This window comes from Notothenia rossii (genome assembly GCF_949606895.1).
Source record: "Notothenia rossii genome assembly, chromosome: 2".
Taxonomy (NCBI): Eukaryota; Metazoa; Chordata; class Actinopteri; order Perciformes; family Nototheniidae; genus Notothenia; species Notothenia rossii.
Genome location: NC_136904.1, coordinates 5,043,404 through 5,066,714, shown reverse-complemented (window position 1 = coordinate 5,066,714; position 23,311 = coordinate 5,043,404). Strand labels below are relative to the sequence as shown.

Sequence of the window (23,311 nt, the reverse complement as noted above, 5' to 3'; positions counted from 1 at the left end):
TCCTATCACCATGAGTTACTCTAAAGCTAGATTGTATGTTTTACTGAGCCTACTATTCTATTTTATTTGTATTTACTTGCACATCTCAAAACATTCTCTTGCACTAGTTTATCTGTTTTATTTGTTCTATGTCCTATACAGTATATATGTTGCTCTGTTGGAGGAGCATGGGACTTAAGTTTTTCATTGACATACATACACTAATGTGCTAATGACAATAAAGCCTTGAAACTATAAGCCTTGTTGCGTGGAAATCACTTAATACAAATAAAAATAATAAACCCTTTCACCGTAACTACTACTAATACTTGGACAATATGTTGTACCAGGAATTATTGTATTGGTATGCATAATGAAATTATAATAATACATGATGATCCGTTCAAAAGATAAATACATTTCAATACTTCAAAATATTCAAACCTTGGAATTGGAAATAATACTTAAGAAAAATAATAACAACCAAAACCAAACAGTTTACAAAAACTGTGCGGAGTCTACACAATGCCTATTCTTATAACAGTAAGGTATTTATGTTATATACAGTAAATCATTTCAGACACAAAGGGAGATTACGTTTGTGTGATAGAGATTCTGTTTTTAGTGTTTGTGGATTGTTATGTAAGGACTGCAGATGGAAATTAGAAATGAGCTCAAATCTGGCATAATTCATATCTTCTCTTTTCTGAGATATGTGTGTGTGAGTGTGAGTGTGTGTGTGTGTGTGTGTGTGTGTGTGTGTGTGTGTGTGTGTGTGTGTGTGTGTGTGTGTGTGTGTGTGTGTGTGTGTGTGTGTGTGTGTGTGTGTGTGTGTGTGTGTGTGTGTGTGTGTGTGTGTGTGGGCATTCAGAGACACAATGTGAAACAGATTATATGTTGTGCTACTTACATAGAGAGGAGCTTGCTGTGGATTGAGTTTCATGTCCCTGGACTCTGGAACGACAAGAGACAATCAGAGGTTATGGCTTTGGGGTTTGTTAATATACTCTAAACAGGTGGGAAGTAGTGGAGTAGAAATACTTTGTTACTGTACTTAAGTGCATGTTTCTGGTATCAGTACTTTACTCCACTACTTATTTTTCTGATGACTTTTTAATTTGACTTCTTACATGTTGAACACAAATACATAACCTCATCGCCACTTTGAGTTCTAACCGGTTACCTTGGCGACACACTTTACCTCACATTGACTATACACAGTATTGATTGTCCTTCCTTCTTATCTTCCAACCATTTGGACGCAAACTTGCATTTCCCCATAACGATGTTGTTTAACAACCGGCGTAAACGGGCCTTCGCGCTATCAAGCAGTGAGCGTGAGATGTCCTGTTCAGATGACGTCACATCCAACGGGATGCTATAAATAAACTACACAGAATCACACTACACACCTACTCAATGATTACATTCAGGCAGACTGTAGAACACAACCTCTTTGGACCATTTATATACTTATTAGAAACAAGCTACAAAATGGAATACCTTGGAAAATGCTGTTTAATACTTTTTAAATTCTTAATTTATCAATTTGTAATACTTTTTAAGACCCCGCGGACACCCTGTAGCATAACTGAGCTAGCTAATGTGCTAACCAGCCAATCATCTTTGAGTAGATGCACGCTCTCTTCTGCACGGGGATAAGGTTGCCGGATGTAGTTTGGTTAAAGGACAAACAATTCCTACATTAAATGTTTTTTAATGTGTCTTTGGCGCTTCTGAACACCCCAAGTCGAGTGAAGTCTAGTTGCATTACATTAAAGAGCAAGCAGATGTTTCTACATCCCAGAACTCTACATTGATTTAGCTCTACAGGTAAGAGGGGAAGTATGCATTAAGGACTTTGGGATGAACTGTCTCTTTCATAACGTGTATTTGTGCTCAGTGTTTATTTATCTCCAGACATGAAGTCAAATTAGCCTTCATAGTAAGTCAGTCTGGCTTTCTAACAAACACAAGTCCAATATTCACTGTCCTTCAAGCTCTGTGAAATATAAAAAGTGTGAAATGAGCCAGGGTTGTGTTTTGCTGGAGTAAAAAAAACCTGCAAACAAATTGCTTTCGATAACACCGGGCATGATGGCTTTTGGTTTTTCACATCAGCTCTAGCAGCATCAGAACATTGTTGCCGACAAGGTGACAGTTACGCTTGACCCTGGCAGTTTTCCCAACACTTTGTGGGAGCTTTATAGTGCATGAACAGACCCACATTGAGTCATACGGGAACACACACACTCATCATCCAACCAAAACTGCCAAGTCTCCATTTGTGCTGGTTTATTCAAAGCAAAGACAAACTGCTTGTGTCTCATCCTTACCGAGCAAACAGTAACAATGAGTTACAGCACCGAAACACATTACTTTGATTCTGATTCATTGGTTTAAGCCCGGGAAGATACGTTTTGTCCAGCTCATGTTCACGTTTGATTCTCTACTTCAAGTCTGAGACGCAGAGCTGTTTTCTTGGCACGAGGTCAGCAGCAGTGGGTGTGTAATAACATCCAAGAAAACATATTACGGCGATACACTCGAGAACGAAGGGATTGGAAACCTTTTCGTTGCACTTTCTTGAGCCGATGTTGGATTTCGTTCATTCATCAGTAAGTCAAGGGACTGGTCGACTTTGAGAGCACGTATTATTCGCCGCTATTTGGAGACAATTGACTTTTGTTTGCCTTTCCCAGCTGGCACTAAAACAAGTCTTTGCTTCAGCGCATTAATCACATGAAGCCCTCAGAGACAAAAGGCCGGGACCTAATGAGTTCAGCAGAAAACACCAAAAGGGTCAATGTTAGACTCGACAAATCAACGAGACCATTCTCTCTCTGCAGCCCAATCCAGACATGTTTCTTCTTCTCTGCTGAATAAATAGGCACGGTCAGAATTAAGCGCATCAGGTTAGAGGATAATCAGTAGCTCTAATAATACTCTGGAGCCTAATCCTCTTGCCTTAAGTGACCAGAGACCAGCCTCATCACAACATGCACGTCTTGGACTGATAAGACTCTCGCATGATGTCTCCAGCAGACTCATCTGTTCCTTTATGTTTGAATAATTAAGAAATGTTAGTGTTCTCTTTATTAATATTCGTAAGTGTTTCTATTGAGAGAGCGGTGAGGCCTTGGTGTCGCACACTGCTCGAAATGTAGGCAGACAATTATAATTATTTCAACCTTTTAGTTTCCTTAAGAAGGAAATGTGTACGAAACGGACAGTTTGAGTGAGACCCATTATCATAAGACTAGAATTGACTCCCTAAATCTCCTGATGAAGCAGTTCTGCGCTTGAAGTACAAATTATTTCAAGTTCGCCCTGATGACCGCTGCCCTTTCAACCCAAAACCAGTCAGATAACAGCAATGTTTAGCGGTGCAAGCTAGCAGAGGAGGTAACCAAAGAAACTAAACTCAACCAGCTTTTTTTAAAAGCAAGACTCTGCGCCCGACCTCGCAGTGAGCAAAGAGAAAAGGTGTATCATGTGAATGCAGCCTTACGGTACGTCTACACTACAGGCATCAAAAAATGCTTTCAACGCTTCGCCCATTCACTTGAATGGGGTGACGTAGAAGATTTTTAATCTTCGCCGAACTGCATTGTGGGGAGCATGGCATGGCTTTGCAAGCATCACGAGCATCTATCGGCATCAAAAGTTGAACAATGTTCAACTTTTGAGGCTCGATGCTTGGCATCAGCCAATCAAATTCCGTTTATGCAAATCCCGCCAGTGCAAGCGCAGCCAATCAAACCACAGCCAATCAAACCGCGTGCAAGCTGGGAGAGCCAGACCGCAGTTCATTTCCTCATCATTCCAAATGAGATATTACGGTAGCAAATCACCCGGTTCTTTACGACCGGAACTATTTACCGGGATACAAACCGGAGGAACCAGGCATGGAGGGAGGTGGCAGAGACAGTGGGTGAAACTGATAGTTTTTTTCGCCTGTTTGGAGAGTTTATATCCAGTTTACTTCGTTTTAACATTGCTATTGCTTTGTATGTCGGGGGCGGGAGATTCATGTGATTGGTGGCTCGCAAAAAATCGCCAAGGTTCAAGATTTGTTCATGCCTGTAGTGTAGACGGGCCGTTAGGGTTAGGGTCCGTCTCAAGGGTGCTTCAACAGACCAACTCAACTTCATTATAATTGGCTGATATTTCATTTTAAAAAGACACCACTAGGTGCTAAACCTTTGCAAAATATTGGAAGGATGCGTTGCCAGATTCAAAGTGTTGACGGCTGATGAAAGTTAAAGTTCATCCAATGAAGGTTTCTGGCTCTTATTACAGCTAAACACACAACAGTGCTACCCCCGCAATACACCCTGAACCCAAAACCAATCAGATAACATTAAAACAAATGCCTATTGTCTTCAGAGTTTCCCATACATTGATTTATTTGTGGCGGGCCGCCAGTTCAAATCCTGCCTGGAACACCACTACTAGTGTGCCCTTGAGCAAGGCACTTAGCCCTCGGTTACTCCAGGGAGAGAGTCCCTGTAATTGGTCCTTGTAAGTCGCTTTGGAATAAGGCGTCTGCTAAATGCCTGAATTGTAAATTGTAAATGATATTTTTGGGAGAATTCACAGATCCTCAACTCCGGTGTGTTTCACTCATTAACAACGCAACACAGAGCAACAAGATCGTTGTCTACAGTAGCCATGAACTCACATGTATTATGTTATTTGAGGGGGGGGTGGATGCATGGACCACCCGAATAGGTTAAGGGGCCTTTGGCTTTTCTTGCCGGGGGGGGGGGGGGTGCGGTGCCCCCACAAATAGAATCGAATTCTATGGGAAACACTGGTCTTAAAGAAGGAGCTTTATTTATTTTGTTTAATATACCTTTTTTTATAAACCTTTTACTGCTTCCAGGTGTGTCCTCAGATAAAAGGGATACTTTTTTATGGATACTCTCAAATCACCTTATTTCTCAGCTATGACGTTCATTTGATCAAAGACTGAGTCCGTACATTAAACAGTAGATACGAGGTTTAGTTGTTGTTTAACGGTAGCCACAGGATACTACTCGCTCCGCCATATTTCCCCTGCTAAACATTACCAAGATTTTACATGTTATGGATTTAGGTGACATTGATAAAAATGGGAATCACAATGACTGTGTACACATTAGCTCACATGACCATTAACCATATGTTCTTTCAAACCAAGACTCAAACATTTGGTCACTTTTGTTTCTGGGTTGTTGCGATATGATTCAGATATGAAAGTTACACAAAGAGGAAGCTGATTCAGAATAATGTATCATCACAGGATGGGATTGCTCCACTGCCTGTATCTGTGTATCTGTGTATCTGTATATCTGTGTATCTGTGTATCTGTATATCTGTATATCTGTATATCTGTATATCTGTATATCTGTGTATATATATCTGTATATCTGTGTATATGTGTATCTGTGTATCTGTGTATCTGTGTATCTGTGTATCTGTGTATCTGCATATCTGTGTATCTGTATATCTGTGTATCTGTATATCTGTATATCTGTGTATATATATCTGTATATCTGTGTATATGTGTATCTGTGTATCTGTGTATATGTGTATCTGTGTATCTGTGTATCTGTGTATCTGTGTATCTGTGTATCTGTGTATCTGTGTATCTGCATATCTGTGTATCTGTATATCTGTATATCTGTATATCTGTATATCTGTGTATATATATCTGTATATTTGTATATCTGTATATCTGTGTATCTGTGTATCTGTGTATCTGTATATCTGTGTATCTGTATATCTGTATATCTGTATCTGTGTATCTGTGTATCTGTATATCTGTATATCTGTGTATATATATCTGTATATCTGTGTATATGTGTATCTGTGTATCTGTGTATCTGTGTATCTGCATATCTGTGTATCTGTGTATCTGTATATCTGTGTATCTGTATATCTGTATATCTGTGTATCTGTGTATCTGTGTATCTGTATATCTGTGTATCTGTATATCTGTATATCTGTGTATCTGTATATCTGTGTATCTGTATATCTGTGTATCTTAAGTACAACGTTAACTCCTGTTAACTTGTCCCCAGGCTGTGTTTTGTAACAGCCTATTTTTGTTAGCTTAGCTCCTTATTCCACTTAAGAAGTGAGGTTTTCTTTTGTTTATTGTTTGTTAGTTATTTAACTCTTATTTAAGAGCCTCCCTTAGTTCCTTTCTTTGTTTATTTAAACCGGTGCCTTTGTGGCCCTTTTGTTTTGAGTGTGGCTGCTTGTTGCCAATCATATTGAACTCTCTCAATAAATAACTTCTAATTTACCAATTCCAACTGGTTTTATGTTGCTTTCCCTTTTCCCCGAGCCGGGACGTAACAGCCATTAACCTGATCCTTTTCCAAACCAAGACCCACACATACGGTCACTTTGTTTCTGGGTTGTTGCGATATGATTCAGTTATGAAAGTTACACAAAGAGGAAGCTGATTCAGAATAATGCATCATCACAGGATGGGATTGCTCCACGGCTTGCTTTGGATTCCTGGAGGGACCTTTAACAGAAACACATGCTTCCAAAACGTCACTTTAGTGTGGGTGTGAAGCTAAGCTAGCTAGCCTTTCTGAAGTAGGGTTAGTTAAAACATGTCCTGGCATCTGAGGAGGGTAACTGAGAGCTTGTGTAATGAAGCTGATATGTTGTTAAAAGGGTCCCATCGTGTTCTCTATATTCTTTCAGAGGCAAAAAGAGCAAAGTAGTGGGGAAAATACTTTACTGTGCTCTTGACTGCTTTGTGGATGATTCAAAAAATACTTTACATAAACATGAAACTATTTAACACACACTACATTTCTAAGTTATAGCCTTTATATTTTGGTCTATAGTGTATGATGAAGTGTTGATTGTATATGACTGATAGTGCTTTTAATAATCCACAATGTTCTTACCCTCAGGGAACCCCTGACCCACAGAAAACACAAGCAACCGAGCTGATGTGGCTAATATAGAAAGCTAAGGCTAAGGTGTGCACAAACAATTGCTTTGGATTGAATTTCTGGCCACCTGATGAATGTACGTCCAATAATAAACACATACTTCAGAGAAAATATATGTTTATCTTTATATTAACTGAGATTTTTCCACACTTTTTGGCATTTATGTTGTCATTTTGTGCTAAACAGCTAGCATGCTTTCAGCTCGTCATAGCTTGTTTGATTCAACCCACTGTTGTATATATCTTAGGCTCTGATTAGAGGCAGGATTCAACTGGACGGTTATCAAACCACAGTAAAACAATGACCTAATAAAGACTAGCTGCAGACTTTCTCGACTTCAACACAAGAAACTATTTCAAAAGAGTCACTTGAACTTTCATTGACATAAAAAACATTTCTTAAAGCCAGTTTGATATCTGCTAACCACACGATGGGAGAGTGACAGTTGCTCTTGGGCAGCAGAAAATCATTCAGCAAGTACACGGGGGGTTTTCTAAAAATAACCACAACTGTAGGACCTTCCTCAGGACTGGAAAATACAGAAATGACAATTCACTGATTCCTGTGTCACAACGAGCAGCAGTATTTTCAGGCAATTTACTGGAACAAGACGTTTTTGGGGCTGAGGATAATACCTGGATTTCTAAAGGTGAAATGACAGTGTCAGGTTGTGTCTGCTACAACGGTCAAACTGGAGAAGATAGAGAACACAGAAGAATCGCTGATTGGGTTTACTTAACCCTTGTGTTGTGGTCGAAAGCTGTTTCCGTTCATGGTGTTCTCGTGATGTATCTCAGTCCAAAACACTCAAACATAATGACTATCATCCCATATTGTTTTAACTACATCATCACTAACTTATTATGCATTCACAACCTCACAATCCTGTTGTCATTTTATTATAAATGGCCCCCAAACACATATTTCTGAGTAGAAAATGGGATTAAATTCACTTATTATATTCCCTATAGTGAAGACAGTGGGTAATGATGTTATCTGACTCTAATAGACTAATATTAGAATACATTTCCCCCCCCAAAACGTTTTTACAACTTTAAAGTGGACCTATCATGCTATATTTGAATAATATAGTGTAGGACCATACCTATATAAGGCATATTTATACTTTTTATTTTTCAAAATACCAAACAGATCATGCATTTTAGCCATTCCTCATTTCGCTCAATTCAACACAGTCTTTGCATCATGGGCTGATTCTGTGAGAACAGCACCATCTACAGGCCTGGCATATGGACTACAGCGTCTCCAGCGCTTTCCAACGGCAATGTCCGTGGCTGTCTCCTCCTGATTGGTGGAGTTGGCCCAATAGCCGTAGCGCCACTTCTGTGACGTCATAGAAGTGTTCAAATCTGGATCAGTCTGTGTCAGATCCGTTGCAGCCCCTTTTTAAGAGATTTGGGTATGGAGGAAAATAGAGAGGGTTGTGTTTTCTGACACTTGGTGAGTTCCCTGGAACACCGGGGACACATGTTCATGTATCAAAGACGTACAAAGGTGCATTTTGCATGATAGGTCACCTTTAAATTATTAACTATAGCTCCAATAAAAAAAAACTAGAGGGTAGTTATAATATAATTATACCTTGCAACGGGTCACGGGAGACCCGAACACAACAAGGGTTAAGAAGGAAATGGGTGTGAAACGGATATTTTTTGTGAGTCCAATTATCAAAAGAATATAATTGCCTCCCCTAAATCTCCCGTTTAAGCATATAGTCTTCTTATCTGCAATCTGTTTTCTTCAAGGTATGTAAATAAAAACCTGCACATTGTCCATATGATTCAGTGAAAGCACCTTGTATCCAAATCAAACTGTTTCTCTCTGGTAACAGAAGAACCTTGAGAAATGACATCCCGTAAACTCACCCCACGGCCACCCGACACCTGCTTATAGAGATTACACAACCCATTAACTCTGGCTAAAACACTGGGTGCAGCCAGCCTTCAGTCGAGCTCCTTAAGAGTCTCCATTATGCCAGAAACTGCCTTTGAACTGCTTTCAAAAACGGCATTTTCTTGCAGTATAACGGCCACAAAGCAGCCGCCACATTCAAGTGCACGGCCGTTACAAATCAACCGATAAATCCAGAGACAAAAAGGCCCTCAACGCTGAAATAGAAATGGTGAAACGCCAAGTGAGGGTTGTGAATGGACCAGTTATGGCTTCCACTTGGCTTTCAAATCAAGCCATTATAGCCATGTGACTGCTGCGTGAATGGGAGGATGAACAGGATTAGCTTCACAACTCAATAATCCGACTACACCCTCTCCGACCGATAGCTGCAACACAACCACAGTTACAGGGCAGACTGTGACTAAAGTGATGAAGACTTTTCCTGCAGCTCTGTCTGTTAACGTGTCCCTTGAGACATGGGTCATCACGTTGCCTTCTTCTCTCAGTGGGAATCAGACATGAACCAATAAGGATAGAGGTGCATCCAATGGTAATGTCACAGTGAAGTAAGCACCATTTTGGGTCCAATATAAGCGACAGGAGAAGCTTCACTGAGTCTGGTTATTTGGATGAGGTGTCTTTATATCAGATTTGAATGTGTTCTTATAAAACTTAAAAGCACCCGGTGGAGTTTTCGTCAACATAAACAAGTTTTCTATGTGCATTGTTCTTCTTTTAAGTCCAACACTTGTATTGCCTCCTCATAATACTCTTGCAAAGCAGTGTTAAAACATTGTTTACATTCAGCCATCTTTCCTATAAATCTTAGCTTTTCAAAGTCCTCTGTCGATCAGTGGAAAAATATAAAACCAAGGGTTGAAATGCGTCTCCATGCACAAGTTAATCAAACCTGGAACTACTCAAGATCAGCTCCACAGAACTACGATAGGTTAATAAGTCCCCAGGGAAATCTTTAATATGGTGAATTTCAACTTTTACAATTGTAGATACATGAGTAAGCCAAGCCTTATAACTAAGCATAACAAGAATGATCCAAATGTAGGTAAGTATTCAAGTGTTTCTTCAAATAAAACATGTCTGTACTTCTATGTCTTGCTTCCGTCTTTGACACCATCCTCTAAAAAGGCCTCTCACAACTAGGCCGGTCACGATAATTAATTTTGTTGGACGATCAATTTTCCCAGAAATTATTGCGATAAACGGTAATATTGTCGGCACCGTTCTAAGACCATTTTAAACTACTGACATAATGATAATATATAATAATAATTCAAGTACATCCTTTCAAACAGAACTTTTTATTGAACATCCAACATTGCAAATGAAATGTGAAATAATATTCAAATATATAAAGGTTGGTCGTATTGCTAGCTTTTGTTGCTACCTTTTTTAAAACAAATGCGACACACCCCCAGCTCAAGTCCGTAGGTTCGCCTCGTTGATTTGGCTTAAATCCAAAATATTCCCACACCGGAGATGTGGAATTAGGTTTTGCAACCAATTCCATTTAACTTCCAATTCCCCTCGAGTAAGTCACACGTTGTCTCCTGCTAGTCTCTTTATTATTCATTTGGCTGCTACACTGCTGCCGTGGAGAGTTTCCTCACTTGGCTTAGTGTGAGCCCCGCCCCTCATAGCGCGCCGGGCTAAAATTCTGTTCACATCCTTATGTAAAAAAACACGCAACAAACACATGTAAACAAACACGCATGTAAACGGCAATTTATCGAGCTCAGAAAAGTTATCGAGTCCATTTTTATTTATCGTACGATAAGTCAATTTATTGATTATCACGACAGGCCTACTCACAACTTTTCCAAACCCTCCAGATCAAAGAGATGATTGACCATAGATGATAGGTAAACAGTGGGTAGATGAGAGGTTAATGACCATGATGGCATCAACCTAATCTCTCGTGTCAGCACCACTCCCCCAGAGACTTCCTGTAGGAACATCCTCCTGTCCGAAGGTCACATCTCTTTAAACTACTAAAGCGTGATTAGGTGCAGGTCGAAGTTCTTCAGTTAGATTATTAAGTATTTCAAAACCGAAATACTCCAGGAAATAACATTGTTTTATGCATAATCCAAGTGAGTTAATCCACTTTACAACAATGATCTACGTGCACTTGTGCAGCAAAGCATTGCCCTTTTAAACATCTACAGGGTAATGATGACACGTATAGATGCCCGCCTGCTAATCTTATCAACAAAGTGGCATCAATATTGGAAAATAAAGTTTATAATAGATATGTTCAGCACTTGCTGCTCTTGCCCAGAAACATGCTTTTTTTAACTTATCATGCCCTTCCTGCAAATCATACCCATAAAAGGGCGGTCCAGAGAGGGGAAACCCACCCAATTATAGATAGAGAAGAACAAATAAACAAATAATACTTCAACTTCAAACTCCGATTAGGGAATACATGTATTTTGGTTGTACACATCAAGGGTTTATATGTTAACATGTGCTGCTGAAAAAGAGCACATTCTTGCTAAATTATGGGAAGAAAGTACAAGCTAGTAGCTGCTGAAATGTCCAGTATGCAGCTTAAAATAAACCAGGTCACATTGTTTGAACTCAATGTACACAACAGGCAATGTACAACTATACATCAGTGTGGTATGGCCCCATGGTGCAGTCTTTCTGGGTCAAACACCTCCCATTGGTCATTAATTAACTCAAAGAATGTCAATGCATTTCCGTGTTAAAGGGACAACAGAGACTTGGGGCTGCTTCTCCATGGCACTGTTATTGAATTGCTGAGCATAGAGAACTGAAGTCAAGGACATGGAGACACCTGTAGAGAGGGACAGAAGCCCAATATAGACCTGAGGTGGCATCCAACACCACGGCTTCATGATGACAACAGACAGGAGGGTGTTTGTACCTCGAATACACGCTCTAATACACACTACAAGGACAACCTGGCCTGGATACCTTTTGCTTGCTGCGTGCCATTTCTTTCATAGATACAGAGGTGGCAAAAGTACACACTCTCTTTACTTAAGTAGAAGTACAGATACTTGTGTAAAAGAATACTTTGGTAAAAGTAGGAGAACTTTTTACTTAAAGGGGACCTATCATGCAAAATGCACTTTGTGATTTCTTTTATACATAAAGATGTGTCCCCGGTGTGTCGGGGAACTCACGCAGCGTCAGAAAATAAAACCCCTTCTCTTTTCCTCCGTACCCAAATCTCTAAAAACGGAGGAACAACAGAGCTGATCCAGATTTGCGTCCGATATGACGTAATATCTGAAATGTGGACCCACAGCCCTATCAGAAAGTTGCTATCAGAAACAATGCCCGACTGTTTTGGACGTAATATGGTCGGTGTTTACATTAGCATCGCTAACACTCAGAGCTAACCTGTACTGGAGAGCATGTGTGTGAAGAAGCAGGAAATAAAAAGGAACTCACCTTGTGGTATAACCGGCAAGAGAGAAAGCCTTTGAGCTCCATACTGTTTCAGAGAGAATCCTTGATAATCCATGATATGGCGTTTCATCACCGCAGTATTTAGTTTAGACAGTAGCTGCCGGGTCCCGCATGAGCTCAGCCCCCTCCTTTTTAATTTTCTATCGAATTTTTAAACCCAAAATCAGCACTTTTGAAACAGGAAGTGAAATAGAGGGATATGAGGCATGGCTAGAATGGGTGATCTGTATTTTGAGCAAAACACTTCATAGACATGTTTTTTATATATTTGTATATATCTGAGACCTATGCTATTGCCTAAAAATAGCATGATAGGTGACCTTTAAGTAAAAGTACAGTCTCTGAAATGTACTCACAGTAAAAAGTAACTTTCAAACTGGCTGTTTTTGAACCTTACATCATATTAATATAATATAATGTTTATATAAGTGAAAAGGAGCTTGATTTGAACTTGTATTACTGCCATTCTGAACGTATTCAGCGTGAACAACTGAAACAAAGTACCTGTATTTGCTGTCGCCAACATTGCAGATGGGAGCTTTGCCTAAATATAGGCTTAAACAAATCAAACAAAAATGATTATAGTGCATTCGCCACAAATCATTTGAAACTTAATTCACCTCACGTTAACACTAAAGTAACGAGCCTGATTGTCAAAGTATCAAAGTAAAAAGTCGTCAGAAAAATAAATACTTAAGTAAAGTAAAGATACCTGAAAAATCCACTTCAGTACAGTGACGTATTTCTACTGCGTTACTCCCCACGCCTGCATTGATAGCATGTGGAAGGTGCAAAACAGAAAAGCTTCTTTGTTTAACATCCAATCCAATCGTGAGCTATTAGACTAGCAGCCGTCCACACACACTGCCAGGTTTAGGGGTTAAATGCCCACTTGAGCTTCAGATGTAAGACCTTCTGTTACAGTAAGAAGCTTTGGATATAATGCTTCACCAAATGTCAGATAAAGAGTGCCAAGGGACAGCTCTCAGACTGATTTAAGCCGGTTGATAGGCAGAGCTCGTCTGCAGTGCTCAACTTCCTTTTATTCGTGCATCATCACCCTGTCTGTCCCTTGTCATGCACTTTTGAGGAAGTGCTGGAGCATGAGATGGATATCAAATCGAGTTTAACGGTTTTGCTGAAACACTACATGACAACGGACAGGCTTTGTTTGCCTTTTCGTCCAAATAAAAGCTTCATAGCAAACTTAAACACAAGACTTCTTAAACTCTTCAACATTTCTCAAATTCATGAGGAATTCAGAGGTTCACTAGAAGCTAATTTCCCTGGTCCCCAATTGCACCGTACACGAAGGAAGAATGGTCAAGGGTTATAACTATGGGGTTTGAAACACATGAGTACTAGGTACAAAAAGTGCAGACAATAAGAGGATTGAAGCCCTGTGTGGCTCAGTTGGGTTTGATGTTTACTCAGACGTTTGTTTAACCTCTCAAGCTTTCTCTAACCACTAGTTACTGGCCGACCAATCCAATACAGACCGCTCTGCTCCATAACACAGTTCCCCAGAGAGGGCAAAGTGCGTCTGGTCTGTGTTCAACTCTTGCGTGTTTCTTTTTACGGTTCTCTATCAGCACCTCCTTGGGCACGGCTAAATGAGTGAGAGCTACGTCACCTTCCTGAACAACCTCATCACAGTAACTTAGACACACAATGTTGATTACCATTTATATAGTCACGGCTGTTTGATTTAATCAAACTTTGCCATTGTCTCTCCGGACAGATATGAGGCCAGGGTGGTGATGTGACCTCAGCCTGACACACAAAAGCTGCCTGTGTGCGCAGACTGCACACAAATGCTGGCTGACGACACAAGGCCGCTCGATGAAAGGTCTCCTCAGTGTTTGGTGACAGTTATTACCCTCTCCACTGGAACCAAATACCTGTGGGCCCAGATAGCATTATCTTACTGTGAGGCCAAGAGGGCCGGCCTGTAATCAGGGTCTGCGTCTTGATCAGTGCTCCTCCCCAGGTTTGATACCTTCCCCCTCTGTTTCCACACAGAAACCACGAGGGGCTTTGGACATTTAAAAAAAGGTATGGTTGAACATATTGGGGAATCTGCTTGTTTACTTTTTGCAGAAATCGATTGAAACCTCTGTCTCGTCTGCTGTCTGTTTACGCTGCTATGGACAGTCTGGCACTAATGTACATTTCTCAAAGATATTGAAGTGACTGTTATTTTGTATATATTGAATGTTGTGCTTTTATTTAGGTCTTAATGTGTGCATATGTATAAATGTGTCTTTTGATTGTATATATATATTTGCATACATGTTTTATATATATTTGTTTTTGTATTCGGGATTGTGGGAAACGGTATTTTGATCTGTCTTTACACACAAACTGAACGATTGACAATAAAGTTGACTTTGACTTGACTTTGTACCATGACTTAAATCAGCAGACATATGCTGTGTCTCAAATCGTGTACTTGTGTATCGTAATTTTCGGACTATAAGGCTCACCTGAATATAAGCCGCAGCAGCTAAATTGAATGATGTGTACATATATAAGCCGCAGGTGTTTTAATGTTTCATTACCATATGTAAGGGTTCGTGCACAGAGGGGATTGTCGGGAAAGAGATGGCTGTTTGAGGAAGCTCCCATTTATTAACATTTCAACAAACAAGGTGCATATTTGCATAACGTATTCAAGTGTTAGCATTTAGTGCAATAGTAGCTACAGAACATGTACTGTGTAAACTGTACTGTATCACATAGCGTTTCAGACACACAAACTTTTCAACTTTCAAACTTAAACGGTGCGCTCCCAGCGCACGTACCGGCAGTGATCTACAGCAGTGGTTTTCAACCAGTGGTACGGGGACAAACTGTCTCGCTCTCGTAATGTCTGTCTGTCTCGCTCTCGTTCTGTCTCTCGTACCACTCTCGGTTCCACTTTTACTTTTGCGCGCTACCTGTCTCACTCTTTTCCGGCCTCCAGCTTTTCCTGTTGGAGCCCGCCGCTTAAAGGTGGGGGGCACGGATCGGCCATAGAGCCCATAGAGTTAAAGGTGGTGGACTGTAACCTGTAAAATCCATAGATTTAGGAGGTCCCCTAGTGGCCGCTAGCTGTAACAATCCATAGATTAGCCGCACCGTTATATAAGCCGCAGCGTCGAAAAATGGGAAAAAAGGCGCGGCTTATAGTCCGAAAATTACGGTACTTTACATTTGCTTTTTTGAGTGCATCAGTGTGTCCTTATGTGAAGTATGGCCAAATACACCAAGTACCCGGATGGTGCTCTCATAAACATCAAAAAGCAGGTAAACACAGCCCTATACATATAAAGGTTATTCTGTCGAGTTGTTTTCACTTTTTAATGATCCTACCACTTTACTGGTACCAAAAGAAGCCACCATTAATTTTAGGGTTAGCTGAGTAGTCTGTAAATAAAATAATTAACAACAATAAACTGTAACCGCAAATGATCGTTGCTAGCTGGTTAGCTAGCCAACAGCTGCGATTGTCATTTACGATGAGGGCGCAGTATTTGTATCCGATTTGTGAAAACACTACACAATTGAAATTCCCACACTGCATACATTTCAAAGTGAACGACCTCCAGCGCACTGAGGGAAGAATCTGAATTGAGACACTGCAGACTTGGATTACCCGAAGCACCTTCAAAAGTGACTTTGTTTGTAGAAGTTAGTCGTCCCGAAGATTGCACGATAACACGTATGAATTCAAATGTATGCTAAACTTAGCTAGCTGCTAGCGGTAGCCTCTTTCTTTACATAAAGACACGTAAGAGGTGTCAATCTTCTTGTCAAAAAAATTATATAATTTCCAACTCTTCCGTTAGCAAATAAAAGTGGCTGCTGCTACGTTTCAAGCATTATGACCGTTTATATAAAAAAGACGACTGAAACTGTGATAAGGCTAGGGTTAGGGTCAGACTATATACTTGCACTGAACATTTCAATATGGCCCAGAAAACTGCAGTACAAACATATAACATAATCAACAGGGCATATTTCTGTTACTTTAATTTAGCTGCACTTGCACTATTTCTATTTTATTTGTATTGACTTCATACTTGTTAACCCTCCCGATTTTCGCGGGAGACTCCCGATTTCATTGCCCTCTCCCGGTTTCCTCCCGGGGTCATATATTTCTCCCGCATTTCTCCCGATTTCTGACAAAATCAGATTTACACACGACTGTTTCCACTCGGACTTTAATACAGCTACACCATTGTTTGGTTTCCATGGTAACACGTCTCTTTAGTAGCGCGCGCAACTGAAAGTCTGAGAGGGTGAGACAGATAGTCACAGAAAACAGAACAAGAATCGACAACTACTCTACTCTCTGCTCACTCCTTTCCTGTAAAATACAGGTCCAGCCCACACATACTGTATGCTCCATCAAGGACGGTGCTACAGGCCGCAAGTCAGTGCACTTACAACTACAATATTGGGCCTGAGTGGCGCAGTGGGCTGTGTGTTTGAGCATCAGATCAAGGGGGCGCTGGGGAACTCCAGTTCGAAACCCGCTTCCGCCGCCACTGCGTCAGGCCGTTGTGTCCCTGGGCAAGGCACTTCACCCGAATTTGCTCCTGTGGGTATTGTCCACAGTACATGTATGATATTAATGTGTACTTGTAAAGCGCCTCGATGACTTTGAGGTGTGAAGATGGACGGTGTGGCGCAGTGGGCTGTGCAAAGGGGCGAAACCCGCCGCTGCGTCTGTAAAGCCGTTGTGTCCTTGGGCAAGACACTTCACCTGAATTTGCTCCTGTGGGTATTGTCCACAGTACATGACCGTTACATGTATGTACTGTATGTGTAATGTGTATCTGTAAAGCGCTTTGGGTCATGGAAAAAGCGATATAATAAATATAAGGAATTATTATTATTATTAATTAATAAGCATGTTAATGTTAATCTAACAGCTCCGGCGATCCACTAGCATCAACAACAATTTTGCATTTTGAAATGCTCCTGATTTCTGAGGTCTAAAGGTTGGCAAGTATGATTGACTTGCACATCTCAAAACATTCCCTAGCACTATTTCATTTGTTCTATATCCTCAATATATTCATACTGCACTGTTGGAGGAGCCTGTGACTTCAGTTTTTCATTGCCATATCTACACTGTAGCTACAGTGCTAATGACAATAAATCCTTGAATCTTGAATTGCATCAAGGGATGATGATGAGTGATATGCAGGCGAGCAATGACGATGTCAACGTATTTAAAGAAGGTAGAAAATCTCTTAAAATGATAGGAAATGTCACAGGCAACTCACTCAATCAACCGTGATGTGTGAAATAAACTGATGTTGGAAAGAAGACTAAATAGGGGGATGAGAAGCAAAGAAAACACACACAAAGACAAGGAGACGTTGGAGCTTTAGAAAAAGGAAAGTGGCTGATAGTCCCATCTCACAAGTTAGAGGTTTAGAGAATCCTTGACGAGGCAGATCAGATTAACACGACCCCCACTGCCGTAATGCATGTGGTTAGATTACAGCATTACAATTAACAAACCAACTAACTTGCGATTAAAAGCATGCACGTCACCAACGCTCACAGTGACCCCATCATGCTATTTGGGTTGTTATCAACTCACTGCAAGAAGTTCCTGCCAATGATTCTCCATGTTTGGTCAATCAGAAACTCTAAATTACCCACAAATATGTGTGTTTGTGTTTGTGTGTGTTTACACTGGTAATCTCTCTACGGTCCTTCCAGCATGATAACCAGATGACACATTTCAACCCACTCTGTTTATGCAGGAAATGTGTTAAAAAAAAATGGTGTGAAACTGAAACCGCGGCAGTGGTTTTTGGGAACTGGATTGCCAGTAATGTGCACTTCCCCCACTGATTCCCCGTCTACATCACATGCATTTCAGCTCACAGAAATCACTCCATTTCCCAAACAGAGCCATTATAAAAAAGATGAACTTCGAACTGAGATTGTTACTTCATTATCTAAATATATGATGAGGTAATCAACCTCTAAGTGCTGATTGTTCAACAACTTCAGAGGTAGATTAAATGACCAAGATAAATAAAAGACCATGTTTCTTCCATAAGTATCAATGTTTCGTAAAGGCATGGAGATCCGTTCAAAACACACCCTGTGAAAGATGTTTCTTTCTAAAAACTAAAAGTCTTGCATTTTGACCTTTTCAGATATTTCTCCCAAGGCTCAAACTTGGACGTGCAATACTTGTATGTAGGTAGAGAAATACGTAATTTAAAAAGGTAACAGTCATGAACATAACATTGTCTTATCATCTAAATTCTGATTCTGCATTTGTGCAAAAAACTATATTGAAATGTCTGCAATCAGTTCCTACGTTCAGGTCCTTTTATTTAAATTACCTTACTGAAAGCTACCATGTAATCCTGCAGGATACAGCATTTGAGTATAAAAACATACAAAATGTGGTAATTGAGGAAAATATAACAGAAAATATCACCTTGAATATCTGCGAACAAAATGGACGAGTATCAATATTTCAGAAGGTGTCTCATTGACAAAGATTTAATCAACAGAAATGGTTTGGAGGCAGAATTTATTTGCTATACTTCCTTAAATAAATCAGGACCTTTATAAGAATATAAGATCAGAAAGAAATTCATAGCTCTAACAAACTGTCTTTCTGTAAAACAACACGTGTCATTTTCCATAAGCTGAAGCCAATTCAAACGTAATTGAATGGCACACACTTTGATAACAAAGCCATCAAAGGGTAATCTAAAGGAAGGCGTTGTTAGGCAGGTTTGGAGCTGTACTGCAGTCCCAGAGGAATTATCTCAAAACGGAAACAAGGACCCAAACCTCCAGATTAACAGTCTAACTCTTTGGTTTTCCCTCGACTACAACATAAAGACTACCTGTTGAGTCATTCTATTTTTAATAGAGACCTTACCCCAGGTGTGTGTGACGAAGGCGGCTGTGAGCGGACTCCTTCAGGTGCTCATTAAACTAATGTTAGATCCATCAGAGAGAGCAGGTGTGTTTACACCACGCAGGTAAACTCACCACTGATTACACCGAGCTAAATATGGCTCTGTGCTCACACACACAGATCAGAGAGATGATGTCAGAGGGGGCGGAGCCTGAAGGCCACAGGTCAGGTGCACGAAGTACAATAACAGCTCACCTGCAGCGAGTGGATAGAGACAGGAACATCATCTGTGGGACTAATAAAGGTATTCTGATCTCTCCGTAAATCAATTAGAGAGAATAAGCAGCACGGGTAGAAGGGATTACAGAATCAGAATATTCTTTTCTGGGGCGAATTAGGATTTTGTTGCACTATTTTTTTAACAAAATAAAGGAGAAATAAACAAAAGATGAACTAAATATTGATAAAAACATAAGAATTTAGAAGTGAGTTTAAAGATAAAAAAATATATTTTTTTTTTTCGAAAGTAAAAGTACATCTACCAATAGAAATGATAATAAAAAAATCTAGAAATATTTAGAAAAAAGATAAGAAATGTAAGAAAGAATTTGCAATATTGGATATACGTCCATAACTATGGCTGGTAAGGCTATAATGATTTAGTCCACCAGTAGAAAATGTATATTTTGTCAAGAAAAAAGTCATTTTACAAATAAAAATACTACAAAATGAGATAGTTTGAGTTAAAACATAAGGATATAACTCTTATCTTGCTCTAACATGAAAGCAAATGTAATATTGTTGGGGTTTTGAGAGACAAAACTGAAACACCTGGTCATCCTGTCTCCTCTCCACTGTCGCTCTCTAATAAACCCATAAGATGCCCAAACATAGCCCATTTTTAAAATATTTTGTCAAATTGAAAGTCATTTTTTAAACAAAAATACTAGAAATGCTGATATTTCCATCAAAACATAAGGATGTACTTCTCTTCTTGGTCTAACATGATAGGAAATGTAATATTGTTGGAGTTTTGAGAGACAAAACCACAACATCAGGTCAAATTTAGCCTTGTGTGTTTTCCTATCTGTCTCCTCTCCACTTGCTCTCTAATAAACCCATAAGATGCCCAAACATAGAACTGTGCGCTGGACAGAATCCATTTCTTATCAGCCGCAGAGATGAGTCGTGGTGTTTTGGGGAAATGTCTTTGAATAGGAAACAAACTTTAGTCTCACAGAGGCTTTTCTTATAGCTGGAGTTAACTGACATCCAGGATTCAATCCACAGGGAGGAAACATCTCCTGCAAACTGAAATCTGATGTTAGTATGCACACAGGAGAAAGCCTGCAGATAGCTTTGACCGCAGACACCCCATCTGTTTGCTCTCCATCCGCCCTGACTATCCAGCTTCTGATTTGTTCTTCGATGTATTTGGGGTTTCTTCCTGAGGCCTGTACTTACGACGCTGGTTCTCTTCTTAGCGGGGTAGCCATGGTAACTTATGCTGAGCGGCTAGCCTGCTCCGGAGCAGGTTTGGTTCCAGGATAAGAGCTCAACTCAGTGAAAGCACGGCCTGCCAGAGCTCAGTGTGCAGAGTTTAAAGCGATCAACTCATATTACAGGAGAAAGGAAATACAGAAAAGCTGCCGTTGCAGGAAAGACGGCCGGCAAAAATTACCTGACTGTGTGAACGTGAACATTAATAGAATATCACCTCCCATCTTCAGAGCAATCTGACTATTAAAACATTAGCGTTAAGAAAGCTTACTTAAATATCTTCCACAACATAAGTAACCGGATCAGAGTAACATTAAGTACAGTCCGCGGCATATCACATCATAATGTATCATATATCTCCTTATCTGAGTCAGCTGAGCCGTATCTGGCCGTGCAACACTCACAGTGTCACATACTGTATGCAGAAGTATTATTTTAAGCAACACATTAAGTTGAGGAAACACTCGAGTCAAATGTAATTAAAGTCAGATGGTGTCTTAGACGGGGCAGTGATATCATAAACCTGTTAATGTACGCATTCAAACACTTGTTCTGTTACCAGCTGTGTTCACCTTGCAGGTGCAGCTATGTGGCTTTGATCCTGGATAAAGTGTTTAAGTCATGGATGTTTAAAGTTTAACTTCTTCATATGTCTAATATTATAGTTGACTTTTCATTCAGGAAGTATGACGCTGCGCTGTCAGTACCCTTGTCCCTATTTGTGATTGGTCAAATGTTGCTAACCCCGCCCCTTTCATGTGAATGCGCACTCAGCTGGACAGAGAAACCCTGGCTTGAGTTACCGAGTTAATAACCAGCGTCGTAGGACCGCTTAGCGAGAGCGCGTTTGTTTTGGATAGGTAAACCGGGCAACTCAAACATATCCAGGCTCTGTCCATTCGGAGACTTGAAGCATCTTCAATTTGTCTTTTGTATTGGGTTTTCAGACAACAGTAGTATACAGAGTATCAAATCGGGCTTTAGGTAATACAAAAACAGGTAAGAAATACCAGATTAGAGAAGGAGAGTAAACAGCGCACCTGTCTGGTAAAACAAAACAAAAAAGGCCACGAGCAAACCAAACAAACACGATGGGTCACTTCTGACAGTTAAGACATGATCTTGATACATGGCAGTTGTAAATGAGTGTTCACATATACTCGTACATATATTGAATGCAAAGCAGTAATACACCAATTAAGTCATTCCAGCTAATTAGGCGCGTCTAAGAGTTTGTCAGTCCGGGATAGTGTCAAAAATTGTCCCCATGTCTTCTTAAAACTAGCAGACGACCCTCTCAGCGTACATCTAATTTTTTTCCATATTAACAAAGATAAATACATCTCTAATCCAGTCCTGATGGGCAGGTGAAGCTGGGGATTTCCACTTGAGTAGAATCAAGCGTCTAGCTAAGAGGGTAACAAAAGCTACAAAGTTCTTCTTACAATTTGTCTTTTATTGCAATGCTGACCGCTTCTGAAGACACGTGTTTATCTCCTAACACCTCACTTGCTTTTATGGGATGTGTATTGCTATTTGTTACCGTGGTTTTGTTGATTTTGTCACTGTGTGCTTGTCTCTTTATTAAATATATTATCCAAGTTATTTTATTTGGCCTTCATCTGCTCTTTTCCTCTGTTGCAACAATGAAAATATATTAGAATTAGTATTTTTAGATCAGACATTTTATTTAAATCAACTTTCTTAGAAAAATCAGTACCGGTGTTAAGACGAAAGTCAATATTACAATTTAAATAATAATATCTGATAAAAACAGACCAATTTGTATGTATTTTCGTTTGGATTATTATTATTATTATTATTATTATTATAGTATTGTTCAATACCAAAGGGTTGAATTGTCTTATTTTGAATAGCGTAGTCTACTTTTCTTAATGATAAGCGAGCTGTTATTGAAAAATATTAATGCCGCTTCCGGTAACACGGCAACAAAAGGGGCCGGTCTTTGTTCCCAAAGCCACGGAGGGAGAAGTTGGCGACAGTGTGTGTGAGGCTCCGGAGACGCCGTTGGTATGTTTCTCCGTTGTTTATTGTGTTTTGAGTTCTTGATCTGTTGCCTTGTTGTGTGAGAGTACTGTTGCGCAATCGACGGCTTTTACGCAGCGTGGTTTGTGTGCGTTTAGTTTGGTGTATGTTTTGGTTGAGGTTTTCTGGGTTGCTTGGTTTCAAGTAGAGAAAGATACTTTGTTATTAATTCATTTAAGTTAATGATGTTTGTATAATAACTCAATTTATCATTTGAGTTATAATACCCTGAAAAGGCAGGAATGTGACTGAATTATATAAGCTAAGAAGTCAAGTAAGAATTAAATAAACACATTAATACAAAAATAAGAAGTGAAATTAAGATCAAACTATATCAATTCCAATGCCATGTTTTTACAGCATGGTCTTTAAAACCCTCCTGTCCACATGATGCACATTCTCACAGATTTCTAAGCGATTTACACACAATGCAAACTTCTAATGCGCAGACTGGACCATTTGTTAGTAGAAGCCTGAAACAGCACCTCATGCACACTAACAATAGAGCGTTCTCACAACGTGTCAGACACAAGAAAATATACATTAATTTACATCA

At 39.9% G+C, this 23,311-nt stretch overlaps 1 protein-coding gene across 1 annotated transcript in view; it reads right to left on the bottom strand.

Moving 5' to 3' along the window:
* Positions 1-23,311, bottom strand: part of LOC307027956 (uncharacterized protein) — a gene marked incomplete at its 5' end in the record, with an annotated part of 181,547 nt that overhangs the window by 137,329 nt on the left and 20,907 nt on the right. Inside the window, 1 exon segment of the mRNA XM_079662650.1 lies at positions 890-933. Coding sequence (XP_079518776.1) covers positions 890-933 — 44 coding nt within the window.